Source organism: Urocitellus parryii, unplaced genomic scaffold, assembly GCF_045843805.1.
Source record: "Urocitellus parryii isolate mUroPar1 unplaced genomic scaffold, mUroPar1.hap1 Scaffold_4291, whole genome shotgun sequence".
Taxonomy (NCBI): Eukaryota; Metazoa; Chordata; class Mammalia; order Rodentia; family Sciuridae; genus Urocitellus; species Urocitellus parryii.
Window position 1 is genome coordinate 6,572 of NW_027553825.1, and position 22,661 is coordinate 29,232.

The 22,661-nt window shown below is 40.4% G+C and overlaps 1 protein-coding gene across 1 annotated transcript; it reads right to left on the reverse strand.

Moving 5' to 3' along the window:
• Positions 1-48: 48 nt before the first annotated feature.
• LOC113199888 (dedicator of cytokinesis protein 8) lies at positions 49-19,194 on the reverse strand (the record flags this gene model as incomplete). The annotated part of the gene is given in 11 exon segments (XM_077794753.1): positions 49-142; positions 1,313-1,419; positions 2,646-2,789; positions 5,257-5,416; positions 5,418-5,488; positions 9,791-9,880; positions 11,260-11,394; positions 11,842-11,973; positions 13,152-13,295; positions 18,262-18,454; positions 19,094-19,194. Coding segments are annotated over 11 exon segments (1,371 nt in total), but the record flags the coding sequence as incomplete, so codon positions are not given.
• Between the last annotated feature and the right edge of the window lie 3,467 nt (positions 19,195-22,661).

The window sequence follows — 22,661 nt, forward strand, 5'->3', positions numbered from 1 at the left end:
AGTTTGTCCATATTCAAATTAAGATGGAGTGCTAAGGTTATGGTTCCCCTAATCCAAGCATTCCTCCTTGAACATTCCCATATTAATACAGGAGCTCCTAGGGGACACTTCATATCCAAATCCCAACTGCTGCTCTAAGATTCTAGATAAAAAGAAACATTGGCATACATTTTTCTGACGTCCTTTTCTCTTGTAGGTGAAATGCCATCACATCCTTCCTAGTAATTCTTTAAAGGTCTCAGAGATGCAATACACCTGTCTATATTCTAAGAGATTCCAAGAGTGCCCAAAGACCTACTTCCTGTCCAGGCTGACCCAGTTGCTCTGGAAGCCAGTTCCACTGCAGAATTCAGAAGCAGAGATGAGGCCTGTGTGACAAGGGGAAGTGTCTTCAGGATGACACTTTTGCAAAATCCCAGCTTGAGAACCTTACCTTTACCTCTCCATTTGAGGCAGTATCTCTTTCTCGGTTTTTAAAAACAAGTTATTTATGATTTGGGAAATTACAAAAATTGTCAATGCTAAGAACTTCTGGGATGCTAATGCATCAGTGGACTATCAGAACATTGGTGGAAATGTGGACTGTTCAGATGCAGAATACCTGGTTTGAACTCAGCCACTGACTGGCTATGTGACTGTAAGTGAAATCACATCCCATCTCTGAACCTCTGATTCCTCTTTTGTAAAATGAGGATGATGATGTACCTGTCTTACACTGTGATTGTGAGCCATTCATGAGATTGTAGGCATGAAGTGGCACTTCACAGTTCAAGTATAAATTACTTATTAGTAGTAGATGTAGTACTGCTCTACTGCAGTGTTTCTCAAACTTCAGTGCACATCAGCATCACTCAGCAGGACTTTTAAAATAAAATAAAATAAAATACTTAATTTTATTTATATATTTTTATGTGGTGATGAGGATTGGACCCAGTGCCTCACATGTGCTAGGCAAGCGCTCTACCACTGAACCACAACCCCAGTCCCCAGCAGAACTTTTAATGCAGAAATTGCTGGAACCCACCCCATGGGATTGGGTAGGTGAGAGGTGCCTGAGACTCCTTCTTTCCCCTCTTCCTTCCTTCCTTCTTTCCTTCCCTCCCTCCCTCCCTGCCTCCCTTTCTATATTTGCAGTGCTGGGGATTAAGCCCAGAGTTTTGTGCATGCTAGATAAGTGTTCTACCATTAAGCTATACCTCCAGCACCATCTTATCTTTTTAGTAGGTTCTCAAGTGATACTAAAGATGCTGGTATGGGGAACACATTTAGAGAACCACTGCTTACTGAAATCCCCACCCATTTCCATTCTTACCTCATTATGAATACCTTAAAGCATAACCTCAACTTGTTGTGATGTTGATAGAGTTTTGGGTCAGCTGGAATTTCAGCCAAAAACACTTGGGCTACTTCCAGTGGTCCCTGATGGAAAAAAGTAAGAAAACAAAATTGATATTGGAAAGAAAATTACATTATTTGGAGAAAATGTTGGAGTGGCTTCTTAGTTTTAACATTTAATTTTGTAGTTGGTTTGACTAAAACAAAAAGTCACTGAAAGTCTTGAGCTTCTCAGGTAACTCTGATTCCTTAGGAGGAATCCTAAGTTTTAGGAGAATACTCACAGGTACAAATAGGCTTTCCTTGATACATAAAGGTCAAGCAAATGCATCAAAAATTATGTGCTTCCAGTTTTTCTAAAAATTGCCTTATCTCTCTGCTCATACCCACTTATCTGGTTACCCTAGTGTTGACATCATTTTGCACAAGTGCCAGTTAGAGTTGGAGAGCTGTACAGGACTCAGATAGTCTGTGGCTATGGATTTACTGAGTCTTCCATGAAAGGATTGGCACCTTACAAAAACAAAATCTTCCTAATTATTTTCTGATCTTGGAAAGGCAACAGTCATTTCTCCTGTAGCTGTTTCAGTTCTCTTGATGTTAAGGGGACTCAGAATTTTGCTAGTGAATCCTCAGTTGGAGAATGTGTTCAGTGAGTAAAGAATCATGATGCACCTTGAATTTTTGAGTGTGGAGTGTGGGACAATGGAGCATCTAGAACTGACATTAAGGGGGCCCACTGAATAGAGAGTTCTAGGCTAGTACCTCCCTCCAATTGAGACAGGGTTAGTCCCATGTTGAGTTTAGGAATTAGAGTTCTAAGAAGTCTGAGAAGGTCTAGTCGGGTCTGAAGTGACCTAAGGAGCCTGATTCCCAGGAACTCCTTGCTGGCAAGGCCCTTGGCCTGTCAGTTCATCTGGTGACTGATCCAGGAGCTGGATGGTCTAAGCCTTTGCTCCTCTCTCTTACAGAGAGGCTTAGCTTAGTCTTAAGTCCTGAAACAACCTTGCCTGTACCGGGCATGACTAAGCTCTCTTCAACAGGACCCCAGTCCTGGATCATACTGCCAGGTCTGGCCCTGATGTGGCATTCCTTAAACCTGGTCCGCTTATCTCTAGGATTTCTTTTCTACCTTAAGTTGTTAAACAAAAAAGAGGCCTCCTAAAAGTCTTCCAAACCACACGAGTGTTCAGTTTAAATTTAGAAACATTGTTTGTACGTGGATCAGACTTATCAACCCCAAGGAAGGAGGTAGACATCACAACCAAAACACTGAGAACTAGAGGAGCTGCCACCAACTCACTTGTTACCTGATTTACAATGGCTCCTACAGAGCCCTGAAGCACCATCTGAAGCATCTTTGCATCAGGGGGCTCCTGGTTAATGGCCACTGCTAACTGCAGGGTCTTCTTCTTCATGTCTTCAATGGAAACTTCCACTGGAGTCAAAACAAACTGAACATAAGACACAAATATGGGGAAGCTACTGTCTGATCTCACAAGCCATGAACAAACCTGGAGCTATATCAGAGAGGGCACCTGGATTTGAAAAAGCAGCGAAGACTTTTTGAGTAATCTTAATAGGTTTAAAAGAAGGAAGGACCTAACGTGTCCAGAGTACTTACCACGTTCCAGGAACTTTATATACATGTAACATTTATTCTTTTAAACTATTTTCCCATTCTTTCCATTTTATACTCAAAGGGGGATTTATAAGCTTAAGTTCTATAAAACGACACAGGCAGTCAATAGCAAGGTTCTATTAGGTCTGCATTCATAAGTTCTTTCCATTCTGATCCTGAATGCGATGGGTTGATTCCTATCCCCCAAATTCATATGTTGAAGTCCTAACCTCCAGTAGCTCTGAATGTGACCCCATTTGGACAGAGGCCTTCAGTGAGGTAATCAAGTTATTTCTGTGCTATGCCTAGAATAATTTAGTGTTCAAAAGTCAAAACAATAAGAAACACAGGAATGCCTTCCAAACCCACCTCCTGTTGACTGAATCCCCAGGTCATGCTCTCTGTGCCCTCTGTGAAACCCCTTTGCCGACACGGTTGTCTTACTCAACACTGGCTGACGGGCTCAGCCATTGCTGTGCTTGCCCAATGAAGTGGATATTCACAAGCCATCTACTGCTCACTGACTTGATGATGCCTGTTATACTTGTTATTTTAATGACCTAATCTAATTAAATAAAGCCTAAACTGATGAACTATGGGTGTGGATAGAAAAAGAGTTGTTTCTAAGAAAACTGAGCTGAGTGCTTGGGCAAGACAACATGAAAGTGAGCTGTTATAAAAATTCCTGTCATATTAGGTGTGCTCAAGACAACTATAAAATGCTAGGGGAAGAAATCATAAAAATCTAGAAGCTTTCTACTCTCGTATTGTTAAACAAGAATCTTTAAGGCCTCATTCTTCTTTACAGAAAGCAAAACTGAAAATCATGGACAATGCACTATGGGTGTGGTTTATACAAGAAAGACAATGATGAATTGTGATCAGTGAACCCATAATCAGAGAAGGTTGTATCACTATATATAAAAAAAGATGACATGTAGCTGTTTTAAAGAAAAATAAAATGCTTATAGCATATAATTTTGAACAATTCTGTGGTTTAAGAACTTTCTTTTTTTTCCTTTTTTTTTTTAACCTGGGGATTAAACCTAGGGGTACTTAACTACTGAGCCATATTCCTAGCCCTTTTCATTTTAAGACAGGGTCTTACTAAATTGCATAGGGCCTTGCTAAGTTGCTGAGGCTGGCTTTGAACTAGCATTCCTCCTGCCTCAGTCTCCAGAGTTGCTGGAATTATATGGCTGTGCTACTAAGTCCAACATTGAGGATTTTTTTTGATCAGTCCTATTAAAACAGGTCAACAGTCTTCTGTATGCAGAGGTCTTTCCTGTCAATATATAGATGAAGAAATTGGGGACAAGTAGCTTGTGCAAAGTCATCAGAAGAAGCGTGGACTAGAAGTCAGTTGGTTCACTTGTCTCATGGTCTCTTCCAATAACACACCACTAACTCCATGGGGTTCCTCACTCAGGCACCTGTCTCTAATAATTAACAAAAAACTATGCCTAAATCATTTATGAGCTTTTAGGTATTTAAAATTTTTACATTAAATATTTAAAACTTAAATAATTCATCCCATGGGCATAGTTCCAGGACACCCCTTCCCATACCCAAATCTGAGGATGCTCAAGCCCTTCCCATAAGATGGTATAGTATGTGTACATACTTCTTGTACTTTAAACCATCTCTAGATGACTTATAGTACCTAACCCAGTACAAATGCTATGTAAATAGAGTCAAAGCATATTGTTTAGGGAATAGAGAGGATAAAAAAGTCTGTATGTGTTCAGTATAGATGAAATGATTCTCCCCCAGTATTTCAGTCTGTAGTTGGTTGACTGGATGGCTGTGGAGGATATGAAGGGACAACTGTATATATATTTTACTTAAGTACATATTTAAAATAGAAATAAATATTAAACATTGCAATTAAATATGTAAACGTATTTACACTAGAGATATAGCTCTAAAGTGTTGAATAGTTAATATAAAACAGGGCTATAAAACACGTACATGCCTAAATGTGATTCCCTGGAATCTTGAGGGTATGGCTCAATCATATATTGTTGGGTTTTTTTTGGGGGGAGGGGAGACTGGGGATTAAACTCAGGGGCAGTAAACCACTCAGCCACACTCCCAGCCCTATTTTGTATTTTATTTAGAGACAGGGTCTCACTGAGTTGCTTAGTGCCTCACTTTGAACTTGAGATCCTCCTGACTCAGCCTCCTAAGCTGCTGGGTCAATCACAGTATTTTAAGTGTGCCCCTCTTCATGTTCCACTCCAGCCTGCCTCACCTAGGCCCATTCCTTCATGGTGGCTGTTCCCCTCTGGGCATGTTACCTCCTCCTTCTGGATGACGCTGATCCTGGTCTTGATGTAGGGGAAGGCGTGCATGGTGGTCAGGACCATGTTCCTCTGGTACTGCTCGTGCAGCTCTCCACGAAGCCGTCCCTTGAGAGTGAAGGGGGTGGTGTACATGAACCTCTGCAGGTTGAAATTCAAAGTAGGTTACCCTGTCTTTCATCTCATACTCATCAAAGTAAGGCTCCACAAAAGTGATCTGTATGTAGGCCTGGAGGGAGAGGCAAGGGGAAGGAGGAGATGAGCCATTCTGCAAAGAGGATCCATGACACACTGAAGGGCATGCTGGAACACGGCGCGGCGCGTGGAAGCTACTGGGGCTGAGCGTATCAAGGGAGCATTCAGAACCGGCTCGCGTGGAAGCTACTGGGGCTGAGCGTATCAAGGGAGCATTCAGAACCGGCAGCTCCTCCTTTCCACCCCAGGGAAAGAAAGGGCCAAGAGGAAGAGGAGAGGAATGTGCCTGTGGAAGAGTCTCCAACTCCAGCTGCTCTTTCCAAGCAGAGCAGACGGATCCAACAGAAGCCTCAGAATGGAGATTTGCAAACTGCTATTCCCAAGAGCCAAGCTTTATTTTCCAGAGTTACCATGACTGTAACACACTTAGAAAGTGTGCATGGTCAGACTAAGAAAACTAATAGTACCAAGTGCTGGCAGGGACCGAGAGCAGCTGAAACTTTCATGCACAGATGAGGGGATGCAGGATACACAGCCACATGGCAAAACAGGTTAGCAACTTCTCATATAGTTAATGAACTGGACCTCAGCCCTGCGATCTCATTCCTACCTACATGGGTGTTCAAGAGAAATGAAAACTTATAGCCACAAAAATCTCTGTACACAAACGTCGATAATCACATTATTCATAAGACAAAAACTAGAAATAAACCAAACCAAAGGGATAAACAAACGGTGGCACAGGAAGAGAGCAGAATAGTATTCATCAGTAGGCAGGACTGAACCAGAACAATATGGATGCACCAGATGGGCCATGCTAAGTGAGAGAAGCCAGCCTCAAATGGCTATGTGTGTTTCCACATGGGTACTTTCTGGAAGAGACACTGGTACAGAGATGGAATACAGATGAAGGACTGTCAGGGCTGGAAACAGAAAATCACTACAAAGCAGCATTGGGAAATGTTTTGGAGTGATATATCATGATTGTGGCTACACATATTGGTCAAAACTCAAAGAACTAAAATGAAAACATTGAATTTAACTGTATGTACAACATTTAAACATACTCATATGCATGTGTGCACACACACAGTGAAAAAGGTGCTTATTAATTAAGAAGGTATCTTTATTTTTATTTTTTTATGGTTCTGGGGATTGAGCCCTCAGGTGCTCTACCACTGAGTTATATCCCCTTCCTTTTTATTTTCTTATTTTTGAGGCAGGGTCTCGCTAAGTTGCTGAAGCTAACCTCCCTCCAACTTACCATCCTCCTGCCTCTGCTTCCTGAGTCGTTGGGATTACAGTGTGCACCACTATGCAGCAGAAAGGCATCTTTAAAAAATAAAGAAAGAAAGAAAAAGAATGGCAGTGGGCACAGATGCTGGGACACCCTCCCAGGGGAGTGGACGGGTGGGGTCACTGACCTCAGACCGTGAATCACTATTTGGTATAATGAAATCTGGTTGTGATTCTGGATTTAGGTTCTCATCCAAGCTCTCATAACCCACCTTGGGGATTTAAGAAGAGGGGAGACGTGCTCCTTGTGTTAGTGGTGATTCTTGAGGTTAGTGGTGATTCTGCATAGTTTACACTATGCACAGATTGCTCTGGGCCACTCAGCCAATCCAAGGGCTCCAGATATTTCTGTCTAAAGCTTAGTTCAACTCTTATCACAGTTACTATTTTCAAGTCTAGGCTAGGAATGTGTCTTAAACAAGCAAATATTCTGAAAAATGTAGAAGAAAAGCAAACTCTGAAATATGGCTAGTTCCTCCCTATTTGCATCATCTTCATAACATCCCAGAAGACAGAGCTGAGGGAGGAGTCTGGATGGTTCACAGTTCACATACAGTGCTATATCAGATGGTGAGTGCCCCCTGTCCCTGGCCCTTTGTAGCACCTGCATTGCATTATTTCCAGCAGCCCAGAACATCATATGTGCTGTGAAGTGGACCGGGCAGGCAGTTCTCCCCCTGTGGCAATATAAAGAATATGTTGGCTCTTTGTCCCTGTTTTCTTCACAGAGCTTCAAAAACCCTTGGAATTTCCTGAGTGACAGGAGTCTTTGTTATGCTAATAAGGTGACCAGCCCTGGGCTTATGAATAGCTTCAGGTGGTCACCAAAAAGACCAATCTTGTGATCAGACTGCTGGAACTTTGAGCCCCCTGAGCTTTGAGAAGGGGGAGGGGCTGAACAGTGTGTTTTATCACGTGGCTACTGATTTATTCAAACACACCTATGTCATGAAACCCCAATAAAAACTGGTCACCCGGAGACTCAGTGGAACTTCCTGGCTGACAAACACAGTGATGTGCTGGCAGAGTACTGTGCCTGGATTCTACTCAGCAAGGGCACAGAAACTATGTGCTCTATCCCAGACCTTCGCCTATGTGTGCCCTTCACTGTATGTCTGTAATCAGAAGAATGGTATTTCTTGAGTTCTGTGAGTCATTCTAGTGAATTATCTGACCTTAGAGGTGTCATGGGTACTCCTAAATTTGTAGCTAGTTAGAAATGTGGGCAAGGTGCTATGGCACACGCCTGTGATTCCAGCAGCCTGATAGTTTGCGACAGAATGATCATGAGTTCAAAGCCAGCCTCAGCAAAAGCGAGGCACTAAGCAACTCAGGGAGACCCTGTCTCTAAATCAAATACAAAATAGGGCTGGGGATGTGTCTCGGTGGCTGAGTGCCTCTGAGTTCGATGGAGGACTGAGCTTGTGGAGTCTGATGCTAATTCTGGGTGGTAAGCATCAGAGTTGTATTGAGGTACACATAGATGGGGTGAAATGGAATAGCCTGGGATAAACATGGGAAAACTGAAGGTCAAGCCCTTTTTGTCATTTCTCCAACAGCACAGAGATCCTGCACTCAGCTGGAAGGAGTACCTGCAGCCTAAAGAATGATACCTTTAAATACAGTCAGGGGAATGACATTGGCCAAATTATATCATTACATTGCGGGCATGTGCAAATATGTAACAACAGATCCCACTGTTATGTACAATTACAATGACTGATAAAAGTATGGGGAAAAATAGCTGTCAGGCAGAAGTCTACATTTTTTAAATATGTTGTAAATTGAGAGTCTAAAGAGTTTATAGAAAGCCAGTAAAGAGCAGTGATGTGGGTTTGGACATGACAGACCCCATGTTGGAGTATTGGCTCTGTCACTTTGATACTCTTGGAAAATTGCCCAACATTTCTATTACCTCAGTTTTCATATCTGGAAACAGAAACAACAAAGCCTATTTTTAATTTTTTTTTAAAGAGAGAGGGGAAAGAGAGGGAGAGAGAGAGAGAGAGAGAGAGAGAGAGAGAGAGAGAGAGAGAGAGAGAAAGAGAGGAGAGAAAGAGAGAGAAAAATTTTTAATATTTTTTTGTTTTCGGTGAACATAACATCTTTATTTTTTATTTTATGTGGTGCTGAGGATTGAACCCAGTGCCCCGCGCATGCCAGGTGAGTGCATTACCACTTGAGCCACATCCTTAGCCCCAACAAAGTCTATTTTTGAGAGCTGTTTGGGAATGAAATGAAAGGATGATAAAGGGTCTGATGCAGTGCCAGGAACCCTGTAGGTGCTTTTTTTTCTTCTTCTTTCTGATACTGGGGATTGAACCCAGGTCCTCCCACATGCTAGAAAAGCACTCTGTCACTGAGCTACATCCCCAGTTCCAGTTGGGGCTTGATAAATGAAAGCTCCTGTTGTGATGCATGCCTTTGAGTATGTTTTCTTGAAGACCTAATAACCACATATGCAAATATGTGGTTGTACACACCTGTAATTCCTGCTGCTGGGGAGGCTGAGGCAGGAAGACTGCAAATTCAGGGCCTACCTGGCAACTGAATGAAACCCTGAGTCAAAATAAATATTTACAGAAAGGGCTTGGGATGTAGCTTAGTTGTAGGATGTTCCTAGGTTCAATCCCTAGTACTGGGGGCAGGAGCAGGGGCAGATTGGAGACCTAATAAATCTGTAATGGAGCCCTAGACAAAAATGTTTGGTTTCCTTTAAATGACTGGTGAGGGGCTGGGATTGTGGCTCAGTGGTAGAGCGCTCACCTAGCATGGATGGGACCTAGGTTCGATTCTCAGCACCACATTAAAAAAATAATATAATAAAATAAAATATAAAGGCATTGTGTTGTGTCCATCTCCAAAAAAGATATTCTCTCTCTCTCTCTCTCTCTCTCTCTCTCTCTCTCTCTCTCTCTCTCTCCTTTAAAAAAAAAGACTGGTGAGTCAATTCAGACAGAGGGAGGTCATTTTGTATTCTTAAGGTAGCATAAGGGGACTCAGGAACCTGATGGTTCTTTTTGGCAAATTTTCTCCATACTTTGTTAGGATCCAACTTGGTTTTGTCCACTGTGGTAGAATCTTTTATCACTTCCACAAATTCTGCACCAAAACATTGACCATAAAACCCCTAGGTAAGAGGAAACAATAGTTTATAAAGATAATTTTTAACATAATGCAACTTTCTGTCTTCTTAGAAGTGGAGTAAGTTTGGAACAAGTGCAGTTTGTTCATTGATTATTCAGAGTCCCTCTGAGCTAATGAGCACAGTTCAGCATTTCCTGAGACATAAATAAAAATATGAGGAAGTCCAGCACCATCAATTGATATATGATTCTCTACAAAATGTAAACTCTGTCTTGAATTTAGTGAGCGTCATCCTATTTCCTGAGGCATCTGCAGAGGTATGGCACAGTTTACCTCTTTTTGTATCTTGAGAATTTAGAGGTCACCAGGCTTCCCATCATGTGGCAAACCACTATGTGCAAGAAGACAACATATACACCTTTAATTCCATGTCAGGGGAACAATATTAGGGAACCAATTGGCCTGAGTCAGTGACTACTTTTCCTTCTTATGAGCTTATTGTCTTTGGGCAAGACGCCCAACCACTCTGGGCCATGGCTTCTTTGAGTCAAGTAAGGATAAAAGTCCTTTTCTTATTTGGCAAGGATAATAGTTCAAGGAGCAATTAGGTAACAAAAGTGTTTTAAGTTTACAGACATAAAAGGGCATATATCCCAAGCAATAGCAAGAAAGAATAAGGAGTGACTCTTTGGTTAATAGTTGTCAGCACTTCAGGGACCTTAGTCACTCAGCCCCAGAAGGTGCTGTTTTGGAGGCACCCCTTGGGTTTCTTCCTGGGTTTTTGATAGTCTTCCTTTCAATAACTATTTCTTTTCTCTTTTTTTTCTGATTTTTCTTCATACAGTTTCTTTTTTGTCCATCTTTTCAGCCTTTCCTGCCAGAACATGCTGCTTTTTTATTGTTACATTACTGACCAAGTGTAGATGGCAGGTTGCAGCTACTGTCAAGAATGTCCTTATCAGAACAGCCTGTGCTGTCCAGCAACACCACAATGACAGCCACAACATTTTGCAGGAGGGTGACTCAGAAGTATGATTGGATTGCTTAGAAGTTAAGATGGCAAACTTCATCCTAAAAAACCCTTTTACTCTGCATCTGTTAGTATATATCACTAACATTGGGAATGGAGCATAAGAAGATGTGACATTGACTGGATTTTATATAGACCTGAAAAGTAAACATTCATGATGTAGATTTATAAATTTTTAAAGACATGTACAGGATCTTAGGGGAAAACTATGCAAATCTTGCTTTACCTCATGATCTCAGCTACTCCTTCATATAATAAATGCAATGTGGAAAAAGTATATATACCTCAATGTTGAATCCTGGCCTTTTTTTTTTTTCATTTTTGGTAGTGATTCACTCTAACTTGTTTTTGTGAAGTATACAATGGCAAGCACACAAAATCACTTTTCTTACCTCTAGTCTATGTGAGATCTCAGGAAGCTTTGTAATTGCAGGTTCCTTGTAAACAAATTCCTGCTCATCCAAATCCCCAAATTTGGATCCATAGAAACTAACTGGGAAGTAAGTTCCAAACATTCTCTTGTGATCCTATTAAGCAAAATAAGAAAACCTCTCTCTAGTGATGTCATTCTTAAGGATCCCCTGGGTTAAAAGGGTTTTTTATTATGTTACAAACATATCAATTCTACAGTTGATGTAAACAAAAATCCCTCTACTAAGCAAATTCAATGTTTATAGAATAAATTTTGGAAATAAAAATGAAAGAAATCCCATGAAAGATTTCTTGGGCTTTATTTTATGTGAATTTAAAAGATTCTCACATTTCCAGGTCATAAAGTAAGTCAAGCTGCCTTTCACACTGTGAAATCTGGACCTCTGTCAGTTTTGAGCCCTTTTCTGTTTGATGGGTGAGAACTGCAGTAATGTGCTCAAGGTCAATGAGTTTCTAGAGAGATAGGAGGATTGGCCACCATCTCCAGGACAAGATCATCTACCACTCAGTAACAGTACCCATTAGCAAAGACCCCCAGCTACCTTCTTAATGATGTTGTCGAAGGCCTTCTGCAGCTTGTCATGAGTGGAGGTCAGCTTCCGGAAATCTCGATGCGCTTCCAGAATGGGGATGACCAGCTTGTAGACCTCCTTAACCATCTCATACAAGCCTCCCTTAGAGAGAGGAGAAGAACATCAAAGAAAATTTAATACAATGGAAACTTAAGAGCAACCAGAGTTCACTATGCAAACAATGTGCTGGAGAATGGATATACCTCTGCGTCCCAGTATTTTACACAGCAGGAATGCTGTCCCAGCATCTCAACATTCAAAATGACCCAGACACATTGCTAAATGGTCCTATATGAAGATGTGAAAGAGAAGGGCTTTCTCAGACTAAAAGGAGAGAAGATTTGACACTGAGGACTAAGAACATTCAGGAAGGCAGCTTTTATGTATTTAAATAGCGTCAGAGGTCCTCCTCTAGACAGATGTTCATTGCATGCCCACCAGGGAGTTAACAGGATTCTAGCTAAAATTTCAAGAAAATAAGAGTATATTGGACCTTTTCTGAATCCTGAATGAGAAATCACGAAAAAAAAGAAGACAATGGTTAAAACAATAATTAATATACATAGAAGTTATAGGGAGAAAATTTGGAGGTGAAAAGCAGAAAATAAAGAATAATATAGGGAGAAAAATAAATTGGTTATTCTAAATATAGCGAAATATTAAATATTTACATGGATTACAATGTGGGGGAAGGAGATCATTAAAGCAAAAATGGATAAGAGGCTTTTCTCTTTGATCTGAATCCAGTGACGTCTTCTATGTATTTTTTTTCTCTTATTTGGAGCATTCAGACCCTGATTAGGCTAATGTGGGGAGTGTCTGTGGTTTTTGCTCCTGCATTTCTCTGAGCTGGTCCTGCCTGTGAGGCTCTTGAAGATGACTCGGTTGTTAGGAGGGAGGACACCATGGATTTCTGCCCTCTCCCTGCAGTGGCTCCTTCCCATCTTTTTCTCTCTGAGAGAGAAAATGAGGGAGTCATTTATTGTGTAACCCTGGTCAAGCCATTTCACCTCACTGTGGCTTAGCTTCCATCCCTATTAAATGGAAATAATACTGTGAAACTACTGTCCAGCCAACACGCATGTAGTGAAAACCAGAACACAGCAGTGATGAAAGGCCTTCCCACCTCCCTTGGAGAGCTGATGCACTCTGTGCACATCAAAGTCCTCCCTGGGCCCTGCCCCTGTCCTGCATGCCCCTGGCATCTGTGGAGAGGGCTCACTAGCCTTTAAGGCTGGGCATTCCCGAGCTCAGCCCTGGGATGCCCTCTGGACACTGACCGTGCTGAAGAGCTCGGCGGCCTGTTCCAGGAGGCCCACCAGGCCGCTCTCAGTGAAGTACCGGCCTGAGCACACCCCATCCTCATCAGGTGACAAGGTGTCATCAGAGACTGCAGACTCCTCCAGCACGTTGGAAGAAATATTCTGTAAGAAAACACAGTATGAGCCCAGAGAACATGGGACCAGTTGAATACTGGACCATAGGAACCCAGAAGGTAGGAGTGTGGAAGCAGAAATCCAGGATCCTAGCCAGGCACGGTGGTGCACACCTGTAATCTCAGTGGCTCAGGATGCTGAGACAGGAGGATCAGGAATTCAAGCCAGCGTCAGCAATGGTAAGGCAAAAAGCAGCTCAGTGGGATCCTGACTACAAGTAAAATGCAAAATAGGGCTGGGGATGTGGCTCAGTGGTCTAGTGCCTCTGTGTTGTTCAATCCCTGGTACCAAAAACAAACAAACAAACAAACAAACAAACAAACAAATAAATATTAAAGAACCCCAGGATCCTCACCAAGGCTGTGATTATGGCAGGTCTGATGTTCTACCCAGAAGAGTTCCTGGCTGACATTCATTTTGAAAGCATACATTGAGCATCCAGTCTTCAAACCCCCACATTTCCTTTCTACTTTTAACCACCAGGAGATTTTATATAAGGAACATTTCCCTTCATATAACAACAATTGAGTTGAAACAACCCCACATTAGCAAAAACAACCCTAAGGGACAAACAGCAAGGGTCTTGGTTTTTAAAAAGCAAAGGCCAACACTCAGTTAACTTGGCTCTTTGTCATAGCTCAATAAATCTCCGACTTCTGTGTTTTTCTCCTGAAGTCTTGACTTTCAGGTAAATAGCCAGTTGTGTTTATATTGATAAGATAACACTAACAAGCAATGGTTTCTTTATGGAAGTGTTTTCTTTGTTTTTAAGTGCTAAGGATTGAAACCAGGGTCTTTCACATTCTGGGCAAGTGATTATGCCTGTGCTACATCACCAGAATTTCCCTTTATTTTTCTTTGAGACAGGGTCTCACTAAGTTGCTGAGCCTCAACTTGAAATACTCCTGCCTCAGCCTCCCAAGTGGCTGGAATTATAGGCATACACCACTGTGCCAAATTTATGGAAGTTTTTAACAGAAGTGCAGTAGTTAGTGTTTTTTCCCCTGAACATTTTTGTTTCTACACATTTTTTACTTATATAAATTATAGAAGATAGAGCCTCATGGTCAGGGATAGTATGACCTGAATGAAAAAACCAAGGCACAAAATTTGGGGAAGTACTTATTCCCATGGTTACGGAAGTGCTAATTCTTTACTTGTTTGGTCCTGAGAGTAAAGTACCTCTTTATATTGTGCTCTTTGCTTGCCTTACCAAAGCTATGATCTTGGCAATTACTTTAACTCTTGATAGGTTAAAAGTCTTTTTTTTTTGGCTCACAGCTATGGAAGAAAGGCATACAATGCATAAATTAAATACCTTCTTAGCTTAGGTATTGCAAACCAGTAGCACATATGCCACTCCTTCCTATTGCTGTGCACATGGTAGACATAACTAGTCAATTATAGCACTCTTTCCCCTCTGAACTTGGATATATTTTCAAAATTCTTTCAGCATAGTGCTCCAGTCACCACTACCTATTAGATCAGAGATGGCTTGTAAAGTAAATGCTGTCTGCCAGATCAACTTTAGCAGCCAATGAAGAAATAGTTGTTATCCAATATCATAATGTACTTTAATGAATATAGGTGGAGTTTCTCAAAATCTTTTGTTACCAGTCTTTCTTCCAAAGAAATTAAATGCTCAAATAACAGAGCCAGCATCACTGGTCCATACCTAAAACTATGAAGGGTTCTTCCAAAGAAAATTAGTATGCTTTAAGATGTAGAATGAAGGCCTATTATGTTTCTGAATTGGAGATAACAGAGGTTCAACAAATTCAGTTGGAAGAATCTAATAACTCAGGAAACTAGTACTATTAGAATTGCATGCAATTTTCCACATGTAGAGAAATAAATATGAAGCTCAACAACTTATTAGTTTATTACCCAGAGGAAAAAGATTTGGGAAAGACTTTCCTGGCTTCTGGCTTAGGGATGTAAAACTTGTTGCAGAATCTGAGAATGTGTGCATATCTACATTTGTGAAATAAATGTTGCTCTCTAGGGCATAGAATTTCAATGATTTCAGTTTCTTGGAATTCAGTGACCTCGAAGTTATTTTTCCTTGCACAGACTTATCTCCAATTTACAAGTATTTTCCAAAGGCTCGATTTTATTGGAGCCGAATGAGGATAAAAACTGAAGCAAAGAACATTTAAGAGATTAACAGTGGACATCTGATAACACTGCCCAGAATTCCTTCATTCTACAATGTAAAGCATCCTAATTTTCTTAGGAGAACCTCTCAGAGTTGTAGGTATAGACCAGTGACTCTGGCTCAGTTAGTTGGAGCATTTGATTTCTTTGGCAATTATGATTGATTCAGAATGAGCACATGACCCCATCAGAATGAAAAGATACTCTGAGACTTTCTCTGAACAGGCTTCTGGAAATGGAAACCTAAATCTTAGGTTGTAAATGTGGGGAGCGTGAAGCCCAACAGAGGCTAGGACAGGAAGAGGCAATGACTCTGGGATCTGATGATCTCTGAGGTCTCCAGCTCTAGTTGGTGAGTACTTCTCCAGGCTAGCTTCCCTCATGTGGGCTGGTAAGTTCCATTTGTACCTTAGGCACTGTGGGTTGTAAGTTCTGTCGCGTTCAAGCACCCATTTCTAAACTGATTGGTTATGTCTCATTTGAGAGAAATAACAGTTCACCCATAAGCACGACATAATTTGACATCATTTCTGTATCTGAGAACACCTAGTCATTGTGTACTGTCCATCATGAAGACCCGTGTTTCACAGTTCCTCACCTTCCTTCTCACCTTCTGCACTCCTTCCTGACCCTAAGGTGGGACCACAGTCTAAAAGCTCACAGTGTTTTGTGTCTTTTTATAATAGTATTTATCATAATTATGATTGAGAATGGAATAATTAATTATATGATATCTTTCTGGCTAGAATATAAAGGTCATGAAGACAGAAGAAATTCTCAATAAATTATGCTCTGAAAGCAGGAATGAAGGAGTAAAGATATATGAAAAGATGGAGGTCTATGTTCCCATGTAGGGATAATGTGGAGTTTTTATATTAGGTCTAGAATAACAATTCTGTCTCACCTTGGTATGTCTCATTAGAAGCCAATCAACTGAATTATAAGTAAAATAAGAATAAGAGGGCTTATTACATATGAAATTTAAAAATGAAATGAAATTAATACTTCAGTTATTAAATATTAAATAAAATATAAAAACAGGAATAAGATAATAATAGGGGAATATTAAATAAAATATAGTATATTAAATAAAATGTAGTAAATTATAAGAAATAGTTTAGTAAACAAAATAAAAAAAGGGGATGGTATAATTCAACTCTAACTGATAAGTCTGAAGATTTTCTGGAAAGTGAAATTGTAATACAAAGCCAGGTATGGTAGCACATATCTGTAATCCCAGCGGCTTGGGAGACTGAGGCACAAGAATTGTGAGTTCAAAGCCAGCCTCAGCAACTTAGTGAGGCCCTAAGCAACTCAGCAAGACCCTGTCTCTAAATAAAATATAAAAAAGGGGTGGGTCTGTGGCTCTGTGCTTAAGAGCTCCTGGGTTCAATCCCTGCTACCAAAAACAAACAAATAAACAAAAAAAGAAAAATTGTAATACTTATCCTTGGTAATATCAAGTGGCCAAAATAAATTTGATGAAAGAAGATGAACCTAAAAGAATTTTTATAACTTTCTGTTTTGCTTTTGTGTTATTCAAAATCAGATGTAATGTTTTTATGCTTTGGGATGAGAAATAAATTACTGATTTTTATAACAAACATTTCTGAACTGAGAATAAAATTTATTTACTGAGAATAAAATAATAGAATACATATTTTTGTTATTGAGGACCATAAGGAGGGAGGGGTTAATAACATGAGGTGAAACCCAGTTTTGCAGGTGAACACTATTCTAGAAATGAGAGGCTCCTAACTCTTCCAGCAATCATTTTAGTGACTTATTCTCTAAGCCTGGGAAAGCCACTTTGAATTGTCCTTTCTTTCTGGTTCACAAAGCATCACAATACCATGTTGAAGAACAATACTGAGAACAAAGCCTTTCATAAAATCTGTCATGGAAATTCAGACAAGAATAATACAAACACTATAAATGACTTTGTAAGTTTGGCTTGAAAAAAAATTCTATTATTGTAGCTGTATTGTTCATGGTTTTAGGGATGGCCATCTCTACACACTGTGTCTCTTAAAAAACAGTACTAATAACACTGATTTTGCTTTGTCTTTTTCTCTCTCTCTAGACTGTATTAAACTATGTAGGAAGAACAAAAATATTGTGCTTCTTACGATGTTACATACAAACAAGTGGCCACTGAGCCATCTTCTAGGTCTGGCAGACAAGTTCCCCTTGTCAACTATGAGTAATTTTAGGTTATTCTCAGAAAACATGGATTCAGCCTTTTGTTTCCCTTTCCAGGTCAATTTCATTCTTTCTTGACATTGGATCTGAGTGGGACCCTACAGAATTGGGGAATGGAATCAAAAGATTGGGCCATGAGAGAAATAATTTTCTTCAATGTTCAGAAGTACTTTCTTGCTTATCATTATATGGTGCTACCTATAAGTCTTTGAGAAAGACTTTAAATGACCTTAGAAAAATTGCTTTCTCACATCCTACATCTGTGAAGTAGGAGTAATAGTTCAGAACACCTATTAAAGTGCCTGTTCCTCTAGGTACCATTATTATAAACAACAATAAAAAATGGCAAAGCAATTAGAGAAGGCAAATGTGCACTGTTGACAAAGGGTTGGGCACTTCTTAGTGGCAAAGACTCTCCCATGCATTGTAGAATGTTCAGTGACACCCTCCCTTTTAGATGTCAGTAACACCCATCTTCCCAACTCCAGTTGTAATAATGAAAAATGCTTCTAGACATTGTTAGTGCAGGGGGTGTGGGCAGAATTGTCTCCTGGTTGAGTTCACTGTTCTTGGGTAAAGCTGAATGTGTCCTTACCTGAAAGCTGACACTGCCCACGGGCAGGTAGCTGTGGTCCTCCAGCATGCTCAGATACTCGGCTACTAAGGCAGCAGCATGTACCAGGCACATGGCGGCCTCCGTGTAGCACTTCTTCTTGGTGTGTTTCTCTGCCATGTTCTGGAGCCAGGTCAGCCGCAGATCGGGAGATGTCTGGTAACTCTTGGCAATTCTGAAGACAGATTGAGTAACAGTTTTAAGGGCAGCAGGCCATGACACTGTACAACTTTTTTTTTCACCCTGATTTTCCCTTATATCTTGAAAACATGAGAGAAAAGTCAAATACTTTGACTCAACTGTTTTTGTTCCATGTCTAAGGTATGCTTGACCCCAAGAGCACTTAGTAATAGCTTTATGAAAAAAATAATGTCCTTTGTCATGAATCTAAAGCAATTATCTTCCTTTCCTTTTTCTCAAAATAATGACAGAAGACAAAAGTATTGTGCCTCTTACGATGTTACATACAAACAATTTTGCCTCTGTAAATCATTTCTACAGAACAAGGACTGGAAGTCAAAGTTTTACAATTAGAACCAAATCACTTAGAAAACAATTCAGATAATAGTTAAACAGAAGATAGTGTTATAGAGTGGGTACCTCACTTTAGTGAACTAAGGTGATCTTTCTGAAAATGTGTATATGAATCAAACCACTTTGAATTTTAATTTCTACTGATTATCATACACATCTTTGGATGTCATCCAAAACAATTCTGTCCATATACCTATGGTAATTACATTAGTAAGAACTTCATAGTGACAAATATGGGATCCCCAGGTGATGCCCTTTAGATTTTATCAGAAAAGTTCACCTGTACATGAGATCCATAAGCATCTCAGGATCTTCCTGAAATTCTCTCATTTTCACTGTGTCATATAAGATGCTATTCAGATTGCAGAGAAGTTCTTCCACCTGCAAAAAATGTAAGCCCTCAAATAACTTTGGCTTTTTAGTTTGTGGAAAGGAGATAGGATTACATAGAAAACATATGTGGGGGGTACAGAAAAGCTTTGCTCAGGAAAAAAAAACTGAATGATAAATGTGAAGGGGACTCTAGATGGATTCTTGGTTCTTCAGTTGTTTGCAAGTCCATGTGCTTCATAGACCCTGATGTGAGTTGGCCTTGGGATCTGTGAAACAGCCCTGGATCTTCATGCTACCTCCCACTGCAACAATTTTCTTTTAAATTTGTTTGAACTAGTTTTAGTTATTTGTAACCTGAAAGGTTATAAGCTCTACTCTGAATTATCAGGGTTCTTTATACCAGATAGGAGGAAGCTTGGGACCACAACATGGGTTTCATGTTTCTGAAGCTTCCTGGATCTCTCCAAGGCTTCAGAGTTTTTAGAACCTCTGAGAACGACTTGTTCTTAGTTACAAAAGCCAAAGGGGGAGACTGCATCACACAAAACCTGATAGACTGTGTCTTGATCCATAGACCCTGGCAAGTGACTCAGCTGCAGAATATCATCTTATCCCTTCTGTCAACTTCCAGGGCTCCTAAAATTTCTTCCACCATACTCATTTCATTGAAGACCTCTTTTGTACTGCCCATATTTTGCTTGGTCTTGTTGGTGAATATCTCTGCATGAATAAGATTAATTTACAGGAACATGGTGGAGAAGAAACAGGTGAGACAGGATTTGGTACAGGGGAGAGGAGAGGAAAAAGATTCTGAGAATGAGGATTTAACATTACTGGAGAAGGCAGGAGAGCTCTGGGAAAATAGGGCTCTCACACTAAGGGAAGAAAAAAAACTTCACCCATTCATTCTTTCATTCATACATTCCCTCATTCACTCTAGTGGGAACCAATCCTAGAGTAGGCTAGAAGCTGAAGTTAAAAGATAAAGGTGACATGCTTTATATTTTTCTTTATTCCCTGAGCATTGCAACAGATTATTATCCTCACAAGTGTCTGTAGGACTAATCTTGTTGATAATCTCTAACTTGGTCCTTCCTCTCCTTAAAGTACTTGTGGGTCAAGCTGGTCCCTTGGAATGCACTTCTTACAATATAATTCTGGAGGGACGATGGTTACATTTCTGGGGAAGCTTTCTCCCACCAAGAAGGTAGGACAGGCTCTGATCAGCCTAGGAGTAGCCCTGGGAAAACTGGAGGAACAGCCCCTATGCTTCTGCAGAACCTCCTCCACTACCACACCGGTGCTGGGACACAGCAGCCCAGGCCTGGCTGATCAGCTCATGGAAACACCTTGGTCCAGAGTCCTGTGCCTAGACCTCTCTGTCCCTGGGAACATGCCCAGGCACCTACAGAAAACAGGGAAAACTGCAAGACACTAAAAGCCATCAGAGCTGATAGGTTCATAGATATTCTAAAATCTTCTCATCAGGTCACTTATTCAAGCTGGAAAACTTTTCTTCAAAAGCAAAATTGCAGAAAGCCAAATATACACAGAAGTCAGTCAAGAGCTGCTGTAGGTAGAGCCCTTTCTCCTTTCAGAGGGGAAGCTGAAAATCCTTCAATTCTGGTTGAACGCAGCATGCACAGTGGTGGGGTGGTTCTTGTCTGTCTCTTGCCAAGGAGGGTCATTTTTGAGGTGACACAAAACATACAACCTTGGCCCTTCTCAGGTCAATAATTTCTACCAATGACTTTAACAAAGGTATCTTGCAGTTGCTTATCTAATGATTTACGGCTTCTTCAGAGCACAGTGGAAAATGATTCCCACTGAATGAAATCCTGAGACCAAACAGCATCCCTCTGACTCTGTCTTCCTTTTGCAGATAGGAGCTCGAGCCCCAAAGGAGTCAACATGTCCAGCGTTGCCCAGGGAAGCGATGACAAAGGTCTAATTCTCTTCAGAGGCGTGTCTACTGTCACTAGGCCTGGCACAGACCCTCAGAAGGCCTGTAATAAATGTGAATTGCCTGAATACAGCAATTTATCCTAGGGTGTGAATGACTGATAGCATCTTTACACAAGACTCCTCTTAGGGGTATTTCCTTGCCTCACTTGCCCACATTCATGTGGGTGTTTCCTGGGATTGCCTACCAAATAAACTACGTAAACTTGAATCCTTCCCTTGGGGTCTACCTTTGGGTCCTCTCAGACTAAGAGGATACTTCAGTGCCCCATCGTAAAGTTCTAATTTTTTTTGGGGGGGTGGGTTCTGAGGATTTAACCCAGGGGTGCTTTACCATCCCTGGCCCTCTTTATTTTTTGAGACAGAGTCTCACTAAGTTGCTTAGGATCTTGATAAATTGTTGAGGCTGGCCTTGAACTTATGATCTTCCTGTCTCAGCCTCCAAGTCACTGGGATTACCGGCATGAAACAGTACACCACAGCACCTGGCTTTAATATTTTTAATGGTAAAATACCTTTCACATCCTCATCACTTGTGGATAAAAGCAAATCATAAGGTAATTAATAAATATATTTTAGCCTTTTAAAATGCATTAATTTTAAGTTTTTTTTTTTAATTCTTTTCTATTTTCCAATCTTTAGTAATGAGGCTGGGGATTTTACATACATTGTTTTAAAATGTTAGGACAATTCTACCAAATATTTAAAATTATTTAGCTATAATCTTTATGCCATTCCAGATGCCATACTGCTCTTAAAATTTATCACTAAGGCCACATGTAAAACATTTATTCCAAATCTTTCCCTAAAACCATCACTCCTGATTCCACTATTCTTCCACTTTTCATTTTTTTCTCACAGTCTCAAGTTTACCAAGCAAGGAATTTATTACAAAGAAGGGAGGAAGATGGAAAATAGAGGGTAAAATTGACAGAAGAATTTAAGATTTCCAGAAACCAGTATTACCTCTTATGGAATTTCATTATTTTTTCATCTTTTACAATTTTTATTTTTATTTTTTAAATACTTTTTAGTTATACATGGACACAATACCTTTATTTATCTATGTGGTGCTGAGGATCCAACCCATGGCCTCACACATACTTGGTGAGCATTCTACCACTGAGCCACAACCCCAGCCCCAAATTTTATTTTTATTTTAAAAAAAATATTTAATTTTTAGTTTTAGGTGGATACAATATCTTTATTTTTATGTGGTGCTAAGAATCGAACCCTGGGGCTGGGGATGTGGATCAAGCGGTAGCACGCTCGCCTGGCATGCGTGCAGCCCGGGTTAGATCCTCAGCACCACATACAAACAAAGATGTTGTGTCTGCCGAAAACTAAACAACAAAAAAAAAAAGAATAAATAAATATTAAAATTCTCTCTCTCTCTCTCTCTCTCTCTCTCTCTCTCTCTCTCCCTCTCCCTCTCCTCTCTCCCCCCTAAAAAAAAAAAAAAGAATCGAACCCTGTACCTCATGCATGCTAGGTGAACACGCTACCACTTGAACCACATACAGAGCCCCAAATTTTTATTTTTTGAGCCACAT